The 15,319-nt window shown below is 32.3% G+C and overlaps 1 protein-coding gene across 1 annotated transcript; it reads right to left on the bottom strand.

Moving 5' to 3' along the window:
• Positions 1–20: 20 nt before the first annotated feature.
• On the bottom strand, positions 21–14,252 carry LOC132712906 (organic cation transporter protein-like). Its single transcript, XM_060695342.1, has 10 exons — positions 13,892–14,252; positions 11,683–11,923; positions 7,264–7,367; positions 6,752–6,906; positions 6,078–6,246; positions 5,420–5,635; positions 4,295–4,521; positions 3,358–3,539; positions 2,839–2,990; positions 21–2,415 (listed from the first exon to the last, which is right to left on the bottom strand). Exons 1-10 carry the CDS (start codon positions 14,032–14,034, stop codon positions 2,253–2,255), a joined length of 1,752 nt encoding a protein of 583 aa, XP_060551325.1. The 5' UTR covers positions 14,035–14,252; the 3' UTR covers positions 21–2,252.
• Positions 14,253–15,319: the final 1,067 nt, after the last annotated feature.

Genomic DNA, 15,319 nt, shown 5'->3' with positions numbered 1-15,319 from the left:
ATATTAACTTTTTTTTATAAGTGTGGACTTTAACGTGCATATATGGGTTCGAGTGTTCGAGTGTAGTATTGAAGAAAAGCGTAAATCGTGAAAAATAAGGAACGTATGAAGAAATCGACCGGTCCATTCAGAAAGAATTCAATGTGGTATGACATGAATAAATGTTGAATTAAGAAAGTATAAATGGAATACAATGTGGCATTACATTGTGGATCACGCAAAGTTGGAATAATGGAAAGAAAACAATGTGGTAATATGTGCGCAAGTGTGGGACTATAAAAGTATTAATGGAATACAATGTGGTAAATGTGGTATTATATGAGCAAGGGAGAAACTTAGAAAGTATAGATTGAATGCGATGTGGTACTTTATTAGCAAGTTTGGAACTTGTAAATTAAAAATGGAAATATACTACATCATTCAACAAGTTAAATATAGATATGAAATCTATGAGCAAGTATTGATACCCGAAACTAAAGGCGGCAATGTAGTTTCTTATAATTATGGCTGAAAAGTTGAATGTAAAAGCTGAATATGTGTGAGGAAGTTTGGTAGGGTTTTAGTAGTTGATATCACTGAGAAAATTTTTAATACGTCTCATATGTACGCAAATATGATATTAACGTATTTAAATGGAAATTGTTTAAAAGAGAAAAGTTGAATATAAATGTAGATGTGTTGAATTTAATTGTTATTGAATTACTTGTTATCGTTTGGTGTCACAATTCATATTCGAGTGTTAAATTTTTCATTTAAATACATTTTGAAGTGCTAAAATTGTTTCATAGCTAGATTTATTTCCTCTAACGTAGATACGTTTGGTTTTTGTCTTTTAATTTTTTGTTTACAAAAAGTAGATTTACCAAGCTTTGAATTTAAAATTATCTTCTAATTTTTTTAACTATATATTACAACTTTGTTATACAAGTTATACATTTTAAACTAGCACCAAAAGTTCATAGCCATACGCCAACCAATTCGCATTTTTATGGTTATTACAACATTTTGACAGATTTAATTTAATATAATCAAGAATAACAACAATAATTGAGCCGCGTCATGACAAAACCAACGTAATGTGTTAGCGACCAGCTTGGATCCAGACCAGCCTGCGCCTCCGCGCAGTCTGATCAGGATCCATGCTGTTCGCTATCAGTTTCTTTACTTGTTATAGGGTCTGTAAGCGAACAGCATGGATCCTGATCAGACTGCGCGGATGCGCAGGCTGGTCTGGATCCATGCTGGTCGCAAACCCATTATGTTGGTTTTGTCATGACGCGGCTCAATTATGATAAAGTGATGATCTCATGGGTTTCATGCCCAGGTTTGACTGATGTCATGTCACAGTTACATATAGTGTATGGAATTTAGGACTGCTTTATTTGTTAAAACATAAAAAAATGAGAAAATAATAAAATAAAATTATCAAAACTTAAATGTGTTCAGATTTTTACCACTAAATGTTTGAATATTGTTTGACGACGTCTGGTTGATCAGACTCGAATGTTTTGGTAAATAATATGTAATAAGAAAGCCTTAACTATGTTACATGTAAACAGAGGTTCAATGGTTCAATATCTGGAACAGAGAATTTATGTATTTATGTATAATGCGATTGCTTACATGAACCATTAAATGTCAAAGCTTAATGTGGGTTAATGTATTGGTCACATTTTAAATGGATCGATGATAGGAAGTCCACCTTTACTATGTAATCAGATTTACATATGTATTAGAATGTACAAATGTTGGTATAATTCACCAAAGCAGATGAACAATTTTAACCATTCTATATATAATGAGGTATTCAAGACGTGTCAGTTTTTCTGAGATCATATTTATGTGTATTGTTCAACGCGATGTACATTAGCTATAAATTTATGGTTAAAGTGCAAAACAAAATATCCACGGAGAATGCAGCAGTATTTTATGCATTTTTACTGTCCATGCGAAGTGACAACCAGGAAAATAAATGTCATACAATTGTTGACAAATATCAAAAAATGAAAAAAGATGAAATAATTCTTTGAGACATATAGATTATATATAGTGGTATAAAGTTATAAACGACGAGTATACTCGGATATTACCGTCACAAAAGTATACATGCATGCATTATTAAAGGAACATCTAAATAATATACTACATATACAATGATATTCTTCTGTACCTATACTTTAAAAGTATTTCGTATGCACGTCGCTACAATCTGATTACAAATTTAAAACACAGCAATACTGCAGTTTTATGGATTACATTTTGGTATCCCCATATCCGTTCTGTGCTGAAGTTTCGGTCACCGTATTCTCATGTCCATTTGATTTTATAGAGGATTTTGTCTCATCACTTAAATTAATATCTTGATCGTATGCTTCATTAACATAAACTTCCTTTTCTTTTTCCTTTATAGCTTTCCTACAAATGAAAATGATTTACAGATAGCATTAAAAACAGAACAATATATAATATGTATTGGTTGATGTAGACTTACACATATATTAAATAGTCTCATATCAACGAACACGATAAAACTAATCATTAATTTCTTTTGTTTAAATAAAATCGCAAAATGAATTACATTCAAACAAATTCTCATGTACGTCCGAGCGAGCACTAGATTTGAAACAAAACTAATAAAGCCCGTTTACAGCTTTGAGAATACCATGTGAGACGAGACTATTACAAGAGATTTTCCGTTCCCACATCTTTATTAAGGAAAAACACTTAAAATGAGCAGAAATAAATCTTTTGTTTTAAAAAGATTGAAATAATGAAAAGGGGATATGAATATTATTTTAATGGTAACATAAGTTTAAACACAAAAAAGAAACATCTTACTTTCCGAAGTGTTCAGCGTCTACAATCGATTCCGGAAGTTCTTTATGAAGAGTTTCCGGAAGTGCTAACGCCAGAACACCTGCCGCTATACTTGCTGCACCAAATATCACCAACGGTAACGCACGTCCAAAATCACCGGATACTACTTTATTCTATAATGGTAAAATAAATGAGATATATTTATAAACATTTAGTTAAATTCTATGTATAAAAATGTCTACATATGTAAATTGTTTGTAGTTATAAAATTACATTAGATTTTGTTTTGACAAGCCGATTTCATGCAATATATCAAGAAAGATCAAATTATTGTTTTAAAAAATACCGAATACAAAGACGAAACATGCTATATGGTTGTATTTGAATAAAAACTTTGATTTATGGTATCTTCCACGTGGAAATAGTTTACAATATGTGCTGTTCAAACATGGAAACTACTATGGTATTTAAAGAAACACAACATTAATCAGTGATAATTGATCTTTAAAAATAAAAAATAGTCTTTGTGTTTTGCCATACCATATCAGCTACATACGGTGCGAGGATACCCCCAACACGTGCACAGCACGAGCTCGCTCCCATGCCAGCGTTCCTTACCACTGTAGGATACAGTTCAGCAGAAAATATGTAAATAACTGCAAACGCTGCTGCAGCACCAAGCTTCCCAATCATAGCTAGAGTCACGGTGACAGCATGTAAACCTATTAGAAATACCAAATCATTACTCTTACCAGGAACATTTTAGTATGCCAAGTGCTTACAGCGGTTACTTCCCCTGATCTATACCGAAGAATGAAGGGGATATCAATATGTGGTGAATAATATGACCATATATTCCTGCTGTCACATGTATATTGGATTAATAAAACCAAATTGAATAATTTAAAATCATTTAAATTCAAAATTTCATTTTATGTTTTTTTAATGTTTTCAATGAATCATTTTATACCTCTTGACAATTAACTTCAGTGCTCTCTTTATCTCACTATTTAATATAATTTTACGACAAAACGTTAGAACTTTTATATACACAAATACTGTGGAATACGTGTATATCACGATTGAATACTGGAATTAAGACTAAGGACCAATGGTCAAGTTGTTACAATGTTAGACTATCAAATCAGGGATCATCGGTTCGAGCACAACTCAGTCACGACTATGCCTCCATACATAGCCCGGTACAGGTTAGTCCCACCCAGCGAATTGACTGGATAGCCGGTCAAGATTAATGAAAGTTTGATTAATAAAAGATTGATAAAACTCGAAATAAAATAAATATCTTACCTAAGTTTGACATAAAGTAACACTTCTATATACAGGAGCTTGCCATAATAAATCTTACATGAGTAACTACTTACATCATCATATTCTAGTTTACTTATAGAGATGGGCTCGAACCACAGTTAGTGTTACAAGAAGCGTTAACAATATTCACTAATCTGAGCTTACTCACTTTCACCGCCATATATTGTTGTGAACACTGTACTAACACAAGCTACGCCCCCTGCTACCATAGCAATAAAGTGAAGCCATTTCCTTCCGATTCTGTCCAAAAGTAATATGCAAAGAGTGTACGCGGGGAATTCGACGAGTCCGGAAATGGTAAAATTCAAATAAAAATTGCCTCCTAAGTTGCCGGTATTCAGTGACAGCCCATAGTACACCATACTGACAACCATCCTGTAATTTAAATAAGAATGAGAACCTTGATAATGGTAAATTTAATGTTATAGACTGTAGTAAGCAGTGCATCACAAAAAGAAATTAAAAGTGAAAACACTTGTTGACTTCTCTTGAAAACACTATTCTTTGTCCTACGACGGATTCATAAATCATTTTTCATAGTACATGTATATAGACAAAGTAATAATTAAAATACTTTACACTTTTCACAGAATCAACTGTCCAACAGTCGAATTTTGATTTTGATTGAAATTATATAAAATAAAACAAACAGAGAAATGGAAAGAAAGTGATACATAAGCGTTAGAAACTTACTAAGCGCTAAAAACGGAAACCAAATATAATGTCAGTTAGATATATATTTACCTTATCTTCTACAAGACCAACTAATAGAACAAAAATATTTACAAACCAGAAAAACACGTCCGCATATATTTTACTATAAAACACTTATAGGCGTAGCTTTGGAAGTAAGACTTCTAGTAGGGTTTCGGATGCATACGCCTTCAAGAAATGTTTCTTTGCTCCAGATTGTCAAAGGTGCATTTTGGCGCAAATTTAGTTCAATTAAACATGTTAAAATGTTAAAAATTGCAAGTATGAAATGATTTTTTTTTTTCACTTTCTTGAAAAAATTTGTAGACTGCAGATTACTGTACATATCATATTTCTAGGAAGCTACGCCACTTAATCAGTAATACAAATATTTTCTAAAAAATTCTTTCAGTATTTGTAGCACAAGCACAACAGAGATTAATGATGGAAACAATAGCGTAAATGGCAATTAAAAGATATATTGTTAAACCACCAGTGAATCAGTATCTTTACAGATGCCACATGTTTCTAGAAACCTTTTATAAGATTTTATATGATTTCCCTTACAATTATAACTTACCAGTTGAAGAAGATAACAAGTGTCCTTATAAACATCACTCTGGTACTGAATAAATGCCATAATTTTCCTTTAGGGGCAGTCAGATCTATTGAGTCCTTGTCAAATATTTTGTCTGGTAGAGAAGCCTTGTTGACTTCTGCTGCTTTCCGCATGATTTCCTCGGCCTCTACAAATCTTCCTTGTGACAATAGCCACCTGGGAGACTCAGGTACGATCCTTTAATTGAAAAGAATGTTTGATTTTGACACATTGTAATGTTTATTTTGTCACTGTATATTTAAGACTTCGTTCAAAGATTAAGTATTCTTTATGTCAACCTTATACCTGTTGACTCTTGTACCAATTTGAATAAGTAAGCCAGTAAGGTAAGAAAATACCTCGACAGTGGCAAAAAGAAATGGTTAGTATGCTAGCGACATCCTTGATTTTGTTAGACTGATAAGCACTGAGGCATAATACAAACAAAGGCTTATCAATACGAAGTAAACTATAGTACATAGTGAATCTACTTCAAAGAATGGAACTCATGTCGCAAAACTGAGCGTGTAAAAGTGAAGCAGCAGTAACTGCCACGGGTTTACTAAATTGAAACAGTTTATATCGTTTGATTTTATATATTAAAATTTAAAATATCAATACTTAAAAAAGTAGATCATACCAATAATAGGACAGGTAGAGTATATTTGGGAAAGCCACCGCCATCTCTATGTATTTCCAGTCACGTAATAGGTATGCCACGCCCGCTAATATCAATAAACCAATCGCGAAGAAGTATTCGACTACCACACCAGCCCACATTCTTTTAGAAGGACCAACAAGTTCCATACCTGCATTTATTAATTTCTTTTGAAATGTATGCAAACTGTAAACATTGAAGAGTCAGTTAACACTGGAGAGTATCAGAACGGACTTTTAGAAAATTTAAAGTTAAAACATATACCTTGAACATAAAGATTCATTGCCAATAAGATATATACAACTGTAAATTATTATTTATAATATAAAATAGATACAAGCATACAATTGATATCAACATCGTAATGATTAATTATTGATATAAAATTGTTTAATGGATGAAAACAGTCAATTTGTTTGAAGTATTTGATAGCAAATATTGAACAAAATTCAATGAATTAACACGTATTGTTAGATGCATGGAAAAAAAATCAGTTAAGTGTTAACAACAGTCAAATTACAATGAAATGCTTTCATCTGCCAAATCGATGTAGTAAATTATGATAAGGCTATAGCAAAGTTCACAGTAAGAACGAAAGCATTTTCAACTAATTCCCGCCTTGTAAGTTGGTAAATATACATTCTATTTATATCTACCAATGACAAATCCTGTCAAAAAAATCCCGGCATTCGCTGCGCCAATCAAAAATCGTAATACAACAAACACGATGTAAGAATCTGCCCATGCTAGACCAATACTTGTTCCGATGTTTATGACAAATGAGATTAACAAAGTTTTCTTTCGGCCAATTCTGGAAATAATAAAACATAACATCTAAAGAGTTCTAAACAATATAAAGAACGATGTTTATATACGGCCCTAATGCATACACACAATTTCTAATTTTCACTTACAAATATGATAAATATAGTAAATGTATGATCTTGTTCGTGTAGAAAGAATCATCAGACGATAATGAATCTCAATTACGAAACGTGCGGCATGAAATTCACTCAGAGATGAGTGAAAGTCCATTTTAATTGTTCTGCTCATGACACGACAATTTGAAATTTGACATGGTAATCACTTGCACCGTGATATGAATAGATTTTGAAGTAATATAAAAAATAAATTTACATAAGGTTTATAAAATGAATAAAATACATACACATCTGATATGACACCAAACACAAATGCGCCAACCAAAACACCTCCGAAAAACAACATCTTAGCAACAGAAGGTAGGTTATCATCACCACATACCAGGTCTTTCTGTGACAAACAAATAAAAACTAGTCGATGGTCTCACTATAAAATGCCGGACCTACATTTTTTTCGATTTTGCGTTTTTGGAAATTTCCGAAGCTTCAAGTGCTCCCGCTTCTTTTGCCTGACTCATATTGAAGTCAGCCAATCATAACCTTCAAAATTCATCACATGTAGAAAAGCCGTACTTTCATTGGCCAATTCTTTTGAATTAGAAAATGCCGTAGCTACACATAATGTAGCTCCGGTGTTAAACTACTGATTATCTAACAAGAATACGAGAGAAAATAGCAACTTCGGCATTTTATATTCATTTGATACTCGTCTTACATTCGCTTTCCCATGGCATTTAAACATCACAACCCATTGTATTAATTGCGAATTGGCATAAAAACTTCAAATACATTAGTTGAATATTAATTAAATAATAAAAACATGTCGCAGGATCATATAAACGGTTTTGACTATTTAACATTGAGATACTCAGGAGATCTATATTGCATTGGAACAAATAAACTAACCCCCAATTAATATACGGCAAAAGAACAAAAGTGGAAGTTGTTAAAAATTAAGCTTTTCAATATCATTGCTGACATCACACGCCCTTTTATCACACGGCCCTTTCCGTCAGTCTTCAGATAAGGACCCTAAACACAATAATAAGAATTCACAGATACAGTATTTCGGACTAACCTACGCTAAGAAACTAAACATTAAAACAAATAGTTAATTAATGACTAAAGTTGTTGGCTTTTTTCAATATATCAAGTCCACATAAATCATGACGATTTATACACTTAGCAAATAATAAAACACGCTTAAACGTGTCGTAATTAACTACAACTAACACACTGACATATTTTGAGTTATCACAAGAACTCCGTGACATTTGAAAAATCGGGTCTGGGCATTATGTCTGCAACTCTCCATTATAATTAAGTTTACATCTGAAACCACGTTGTAGAACTATTTCCAATCCTTATTAACTCCGAGGTTATTACGAAAAATGGCCGAGGACGTTCCGATTGTGCTGGCATAACAACATTTTTAAGAATAATCCTTCACCCCTGTCACTTGTCCGTATTTGATGGCAAAATATTTTTTTTGTACTTGAATGGCGGATTGGCCCTCATTATGGCTATTAAATATGTCTCTACTATTCAGACCATTAAAAGTGAAAAAGAACCATTTTTCATTGATGCGCCTATAGTCACATCAAAATGTATCTACGACCTTCTAATACTATTTTTACGGAGTCGCAAAAACGGCACGGGTATGTGATAAATGCAGCTTTGTCTGAAGAAAAATACATTGATAATCAAAGCACAGAAGGCGCTGAATTTGTTTTTGTCTCAGAATGTCAGAAAGGTGAGGGCAATTTGTTTCTGTATAGTGCCACCAGTGTTATTACTGTGGTAAATTGGCTATTAGGATAATTGCAACACTGATATTCAATTTAATGTTTATTTGGCTCAAACAATTTAAAAAAAAATAACAACAACATGAGTTGCCTTAACTGTGATTCGAACTTCAGACCTCTAGCTTACTAAAGTAGCGTGTAACCCCTCGACCACAGAAGATATAAGATTAGTGCCTGAAGAAAACCAAATTATTCTAAATTAGGGTTTGTAATCCTTATTAATTTCGAAATATTTTTTAACGGTAAACCTGATGTTCAACATTTATCATTGAGCTTAATATAAGCATGCATATATGTAAAGAATTACACAATATTACAAATCTTCGACCAATCGGGAAATAATTTTTTCCCCGAGAAGGCTTGAAAATTTATACTTATAAAGGGAAGTAACCGCTTCGAGGAATTCGGACTCCTGTCAGATTTCGCAAATAAGAATATCAGGGTCTGAAATTTCGCTACCATTTTTTTGTTTGATCTCACGACCCAAACAAATAGATACTGATGTTCAACATCAAATAGCAAAATGTTGAAATGAAAATTATACATAAGTATGATTATTCGTGTAGAGTTCAAGCAAGTGAGCCGGAAAATTAAACACAATAACATGTTTGGAAACACAAATGTCCTCAGCCATAATTCTTGTCACTTACAAATTAAAAAAAAATGCTTAACAAATCACTCAGTTGTGGACAGAAATATTGCCCCAAAAAGTGTAAACAGTTATATAACCTGACTTTGTCATGACGTTTTGTTATAGTGAAAAATATAGGTTGGCATGTCATTGCTATTTGATGAATAAAAAATTATTAAATATACACAAATGTAAGACCATGACCTTGAACAAAGTGACCCTAACTTAAGAGACCAACTGAGATGTGTTCAATATAGATATGAGACATAGGTAAAAAGAACAAAGGCTATATAAAAATGCTGTAAAAAGATAAATCTATCACTAGCACAGATGACCTTGACATTGTGACTCATATCAAGGTATGGACGTTCAGACTATGAAAAATATCACCAATAAATAAATGTTGCATACACAAATGCTTGAAATCTATTTTTGGCACCCCTGAACTTTAACTAATCCAAAAAAAGAAGACCGAGCACGTAACTTCCTACCAATTATAAAAGACATCTATCAATGAATAAAAACTGTATGGACAAAAGCGTAAAAATCGTTTTTAAGGAGTGCTGACATTGACCCAACTGACCCTTTTTTGCTCAATCCAAAGGAAGAACAATGAAAATTATCTTCCTACCAAATATGAAAAACTCATATTAGAAAATATTGACTGTATGGGCAAAGGTGTATATATCAATTTTTAGCACTGTTGACCTTGACCCAACTAACCCCTTACTCAAAGCAAAGAAAGAAAACCACGCAAGTCATCATCCTATCATATATTTAAAACACCAGTAATTGAATAAAGGCTGTATCAGCAAGTTCGTGTAAATCTGTAATTATCACTGTTGATCTTGACCCAATGACCCCTAACTCAATCCAAAAGAAGAAGACTTCTCAATTTATGTTTAGCAAATATAAATGGCACCTGCCAATAGAAAAAGATTACATATTTTAAAGTGTTAAAATATATTTTTGCATTGGTTACCTTGACTAAAATGACCCCTAACTTAACACGAAGGATGAGGACTTCCTTAGGCGTGTCCAAATTAAACTTGGATTATTTACACCAGTAACCTTGACTTTGATCCTAGTAATCGCTTACTCAAGACAAATGTCAGAGAACCATTGAATACATTCACCTTTCCAATATGAAAGCTATTATTTATCAAATGAAGTAATAAGAAGAAAATTAAGATAAATCCAACTTGCTGGAATAGGCCGACCATACAACGCCCTATTTTCAAAGTGGTAAGAAGGGAAATAACTTTGGAAAAATGAATGCGCTACATTTATATAACCTGACAATATCATCATGAACTTTGTACAGATAGTAACTGTTGTGGAAAATGTGAAGAACTAAATTGATAGAACTTCAGAGATATATCCAACTTGCCGTTTTAGGTTAACTATATCCATTTTTCAGAGTGCTGAAAAGGACAATAACTTAGTAAAAATGAAAGCCATAGTTATGTAACTTGCCGATCATGTACTTTATATTGAATAGTAAGTGTGTAAATTATGAAAACCTTTGGTTACAGGTAGAACTGAATAAAAATAATCAAATTGCCGTTTTAGGTACAGGCGGACGGACAGACAGACGTTCGGTTAAATTACTATAATATGCCACGGTGCAAAAAAAGGAATGAATAAGAAAATATGACTTTATCATTATATCTATAGTTTACAATTCCTGACAATGTTTTATTACAGATTTCACATGATCCTATAATAAATTACTGACTTTATGTATTTTTTTTAGTTCAATTGTAGAATATAACAATTAATATCAAGTTCTTAGCAGCAAAAGTATGTTAAAATCAGATTACCAAACTACATCAGTTATAAAGTAAAAACCCGGAGCTTCATTTCTCTGATGCAAAATGCACTTTCGGAAATTTATAATGCATTTTATAAAGCCGAAGCTGCACCTACGTTTTATAAAATACCTAAACTACTTTTATTGCCAAAAGAAAGAGATATTACCGTTACATTGAGATCATACATTGAATAGTTACTATATTAGATGTTAATAAAAAACAAAACATTTTTTGTATTTTTCTGATTGATCATGAAAAACACTTTTTTCCTTCTCCTGAAAAGTTTACTTTTTGTACCTCCGGCATTTTATAGTGAGACCATCGTAGTGTTTTGTAGCGCTGTTAACTTTTTATCAAACAATCAACGTTTTAAAACATCATTGGACTGGAAGGAATACGTGTTCCTGGAATATCTTATGTGTAATGTCAAACATATTAGTAGTTAAATTTTAGTACCTCAGATGTAAATGTAGATTCAAAGTCAGTTTTATCGTATACCCATTTAGAACACGTTTCTTCGGTTGCATTTATTGGTTTGTTGTTGGTATCATATGAACCAGATCTGTTCACATAGAGGTGACATTCGTGATACAAGAATTTTTCGTCGGTAGGGGGTGGTATAGTTTTGTTGATTAACATCTGATGGTAGTGATTTTGTACCTCGTACGTGTCGTTGTCATAGCCTGGTATAGCACATCTGCGACCATAAAAAAGTTTGTATATTTCATTTAACAGAATGATAAGCGCAATTCAGCTTTCAAATTATCATATAAAGACAGTACTTTTTACATTTTTTTATTCCAATTTCAGCTAGCCGTCACATCGACGTCCTTCGTTTCCAGTGTATTTCCAATGTGTTAATGGAGTTTGTATTGCGTTTAGACAACGTTCATATTGCGTTCCTTTGGCGTTCTGTCAGCGTTTTATGCGATATTACGATGTCTTTAGTGTGTTTTTAAAGTATGAACCACGACCCTATGGAATCTATGGCGTTCATGCGGTGAGCAAGCACACACAAATTGAAACATTTTACATGTAATTTTATGTTTATACATCTCCGCAGTTAAGTCTCGTCCATATTGAAGTAGAATAATGTATGTACAAAATCTAGTAAATGTCCCAACTTCATTTGAAAGCTCATCTTATCAATAAGCTTGAACAGTTGGCGTTGTTTTTTTTGTTTTTGTTGTTGTTGTTTTTTGTTTTTGTTTGTTTTTTTTTCTTTTACTTAATTACATGCAATAGCATTTTAACACTTAGAGCATTATCTGTAATAATCGCTGTCCTGTATAACAAGTATAAAGGCAGGTAAGCCGTATAGTCTTACTATACTCTATACGGCTGCTTTCCTAGCATCTTTATATGCATAAATATGGTAACAGGGATATTCGTTTTTAAAAAAACAACAAAGAACGATTGTAAATATTATTAACATGGTATAACAAGAGGAATTTCGGGTTTTTTTATCCTTTTATTGTTTTATTTCTTATTTTACTTTTTTAGATTTAAATTATTGTAATTAAACATTAACGCAATGGTCATGACGAAAACTTTTTACTTGATGTAATAACGCTAATCTGTTAAGGGAGACTTTATGTATCTTTAAAGATAACAAATTCCTTTAATGTGAACTGGATTACAACCGGTTATATTGTTATGTAAATATACTTCAATTTTCCAATTGCATCTTGATTGCTTTTATCATTTGCATAACGCGATTACTTATAATTTTTGAAGTCATGATTTCACCGTGTATAACAAGTATGTCTAACGTTCAGCACAGATCATAATCTATATTGTGTTTATGTTGTTCAGTAGTAAGTTAAATATAATAGATATATGTCTGATCGCCAAAACCGCGATATGTTTTTGTTCTAAAATAATTAGCTGTGATGAAATATTAACTTTTGTTCTAATATTTTAACTGCGTGTATCAAGTACGCTGGATATTCGGCGAATATAGCAATAAAAAGAATTCACCCGTCCAATAATTATTTAAGCAAGCTTGAAAGGCACGAGTCGCGGCGTAGCCGAGTGGTTAACGTTAAAGCGTCGGACTGGTAATCTAAGAATTGCCGACCGATAATGGTTCAATCAGCTTATAACTTCCAACACAATCGACCTAAAATAAATTAGTATAAACAGAAGGCATGACGTCTTCCTTCTACATAAGTTTTGGGTCATATTCATGGCAAAAAGGTGAGACTAAACAAAGTACCTAATAATAAAACGTATCATATCAATATTTGTAAAATAAAATAGCCACTTATGAATTATCATGAACAACATAAAATTATATTTGAATACAAGAAAAAAATATACATAAATCAAAGAAAACTTTCAAAGTGGACAAATCGAACTAAAACACAAACTTTGATTATACCTATATGGGAATTAACAAATGAGCCGCGTCACGACAAAACCAATGTAATGGGTTTGCGACCAGCATGGATCCAGACCTGCCTGCGCATCCGCGCAGTCTGATCAGGATCCATGCTGTTCGCTATCAGTTTCCTTACTTGTTATAGGGTATGTAAGCGAACAGCATGGATCTTGATCAGACTGCGCGGATGCGCTGGCTGGTCTGGATCCATGCTGGTCGCAAACGCATTATGTTGGTTTTGTCATGACGCGGTTTAAATATAAAGTGTAAAGAGTAAAGTACCTGTGATTTGGAACGCCAAGAATAAAAACTGAGATGACCATAAAAATCCCGGAATTAATTGCGGGCAAACACAATAGGAAGTAAATTCGCTTCTGGTAAGTTCCAAACTCGCCAATCTTGACCAAAACGTCATCAAACTTCATCTTTCCTTAGTCAATTTATGTGTAATTAAAGAAATGATGTTTAAAACAAGTCTAATTCATATTACTATTATTTCAATATATACCAAATTCCAATAATTGCTTCTCTCAAAATTTGCTTTATGGAATAAGTAAATACAATTTTCTTTTAATTAATCAAAGAGCAGAAAATCTTTTAAAGAAGTAAGGTAACATAAATGCTGAAATAAACTTTCCGAATGTCCGCGATGAACACAACTAATCTTGATGATTATGAAACAATCAAAGATGTATGTAGGGTTATCTCACAAGTATACCAAAGTTTGTTAACGACAGTACCATCTTGATTACTATTACAACCTACTCAACTAAATTATGTAGCATATTTACAGTGAACCTTTTCAAAACTTTTCATATTTATTTTAGTTTTTCAGAAATTTTTAATATTGTGATTTCGTTTAAACGAATGAATATTTTCGTCTAAACTACTCTGACTGTTATATCATTTTGTAGATTCTGTAAGTTTTCGAACAACGATTTTGTTTTTAAAGTTTATAAAGCTATATTTCTACTACCATGTAGTTTTATCTTTATATATTCTTAAAAGTGAATGGCGCAGGCACGAAACGGTTAATCCCCTAATCAAAATAGCAGTAAATATTTAACGCTGTGAGTATACATTTGTGAGATTCAATTCATTTACTTCTGTTAAAGCTTTCTGATGAAGGAGGTCGTTTTCTTTGTATTTTATGAAAGTTATGTACAAGTTAAAAAATAATTGGCATAAACATTTCACATGTTCATCACCAAGGTCTATGATTGGAAGTTTATAATTTAAAATGCACATTGTATGTATGAGTACAGTGGTTAATTTTGTAAATAAATACATATATAAAACATACAGAAGTATAAAAATATAGATCTTTACAGTCAATAAAATAACAATCCCGTTTACGTAAAAATATATTTTTTTCTACAACGTTTCAGATAGATTTGTTACTTCTGGTTGTTAATATGGTTGTGCTGCTGCTGCTTCTATAAATGTTTCAGAATCAAAACAAGTTAGGTTAATGATATTTAGGGACGTATCATCGGACACTTCCTGAAAATTCACATTATCTTATCTTCTATAATCTTAGTACTTAAAATGTAAATAATCGCTCCATTGTTAAATGAAAAAAAATATCCATTTTTTTGAAAATCCGCTCCGGTAAAAAGAAATATTATTTTAAGCGATAAAAATAATAATAGAAATTAAAGTGGAGACTGAGCTTATGAGTGAATCATCCCCCCTCATAAAATAGACACT

This window comes from Ruditapes philippinarum, unplaced genomic scaffold (genome assembly GCF_026571515.1).
Source record: "Ruditapes philippinarum isolate M1 unplaced genomic scaffold, ASM2657151v2 ctg1161_1_1_1_1, whole genome shotgun sequence".
Classification (NCBI taxonomy): Eukaryota; Metazoa; Mollusca; class Bivalvia; order Venerida; family Veneridae; genus Ruditapes; species Ruditapes philippinarum.
This window is presented reverse-complemented; position numbering and strand designations above follow the sequence as displayed.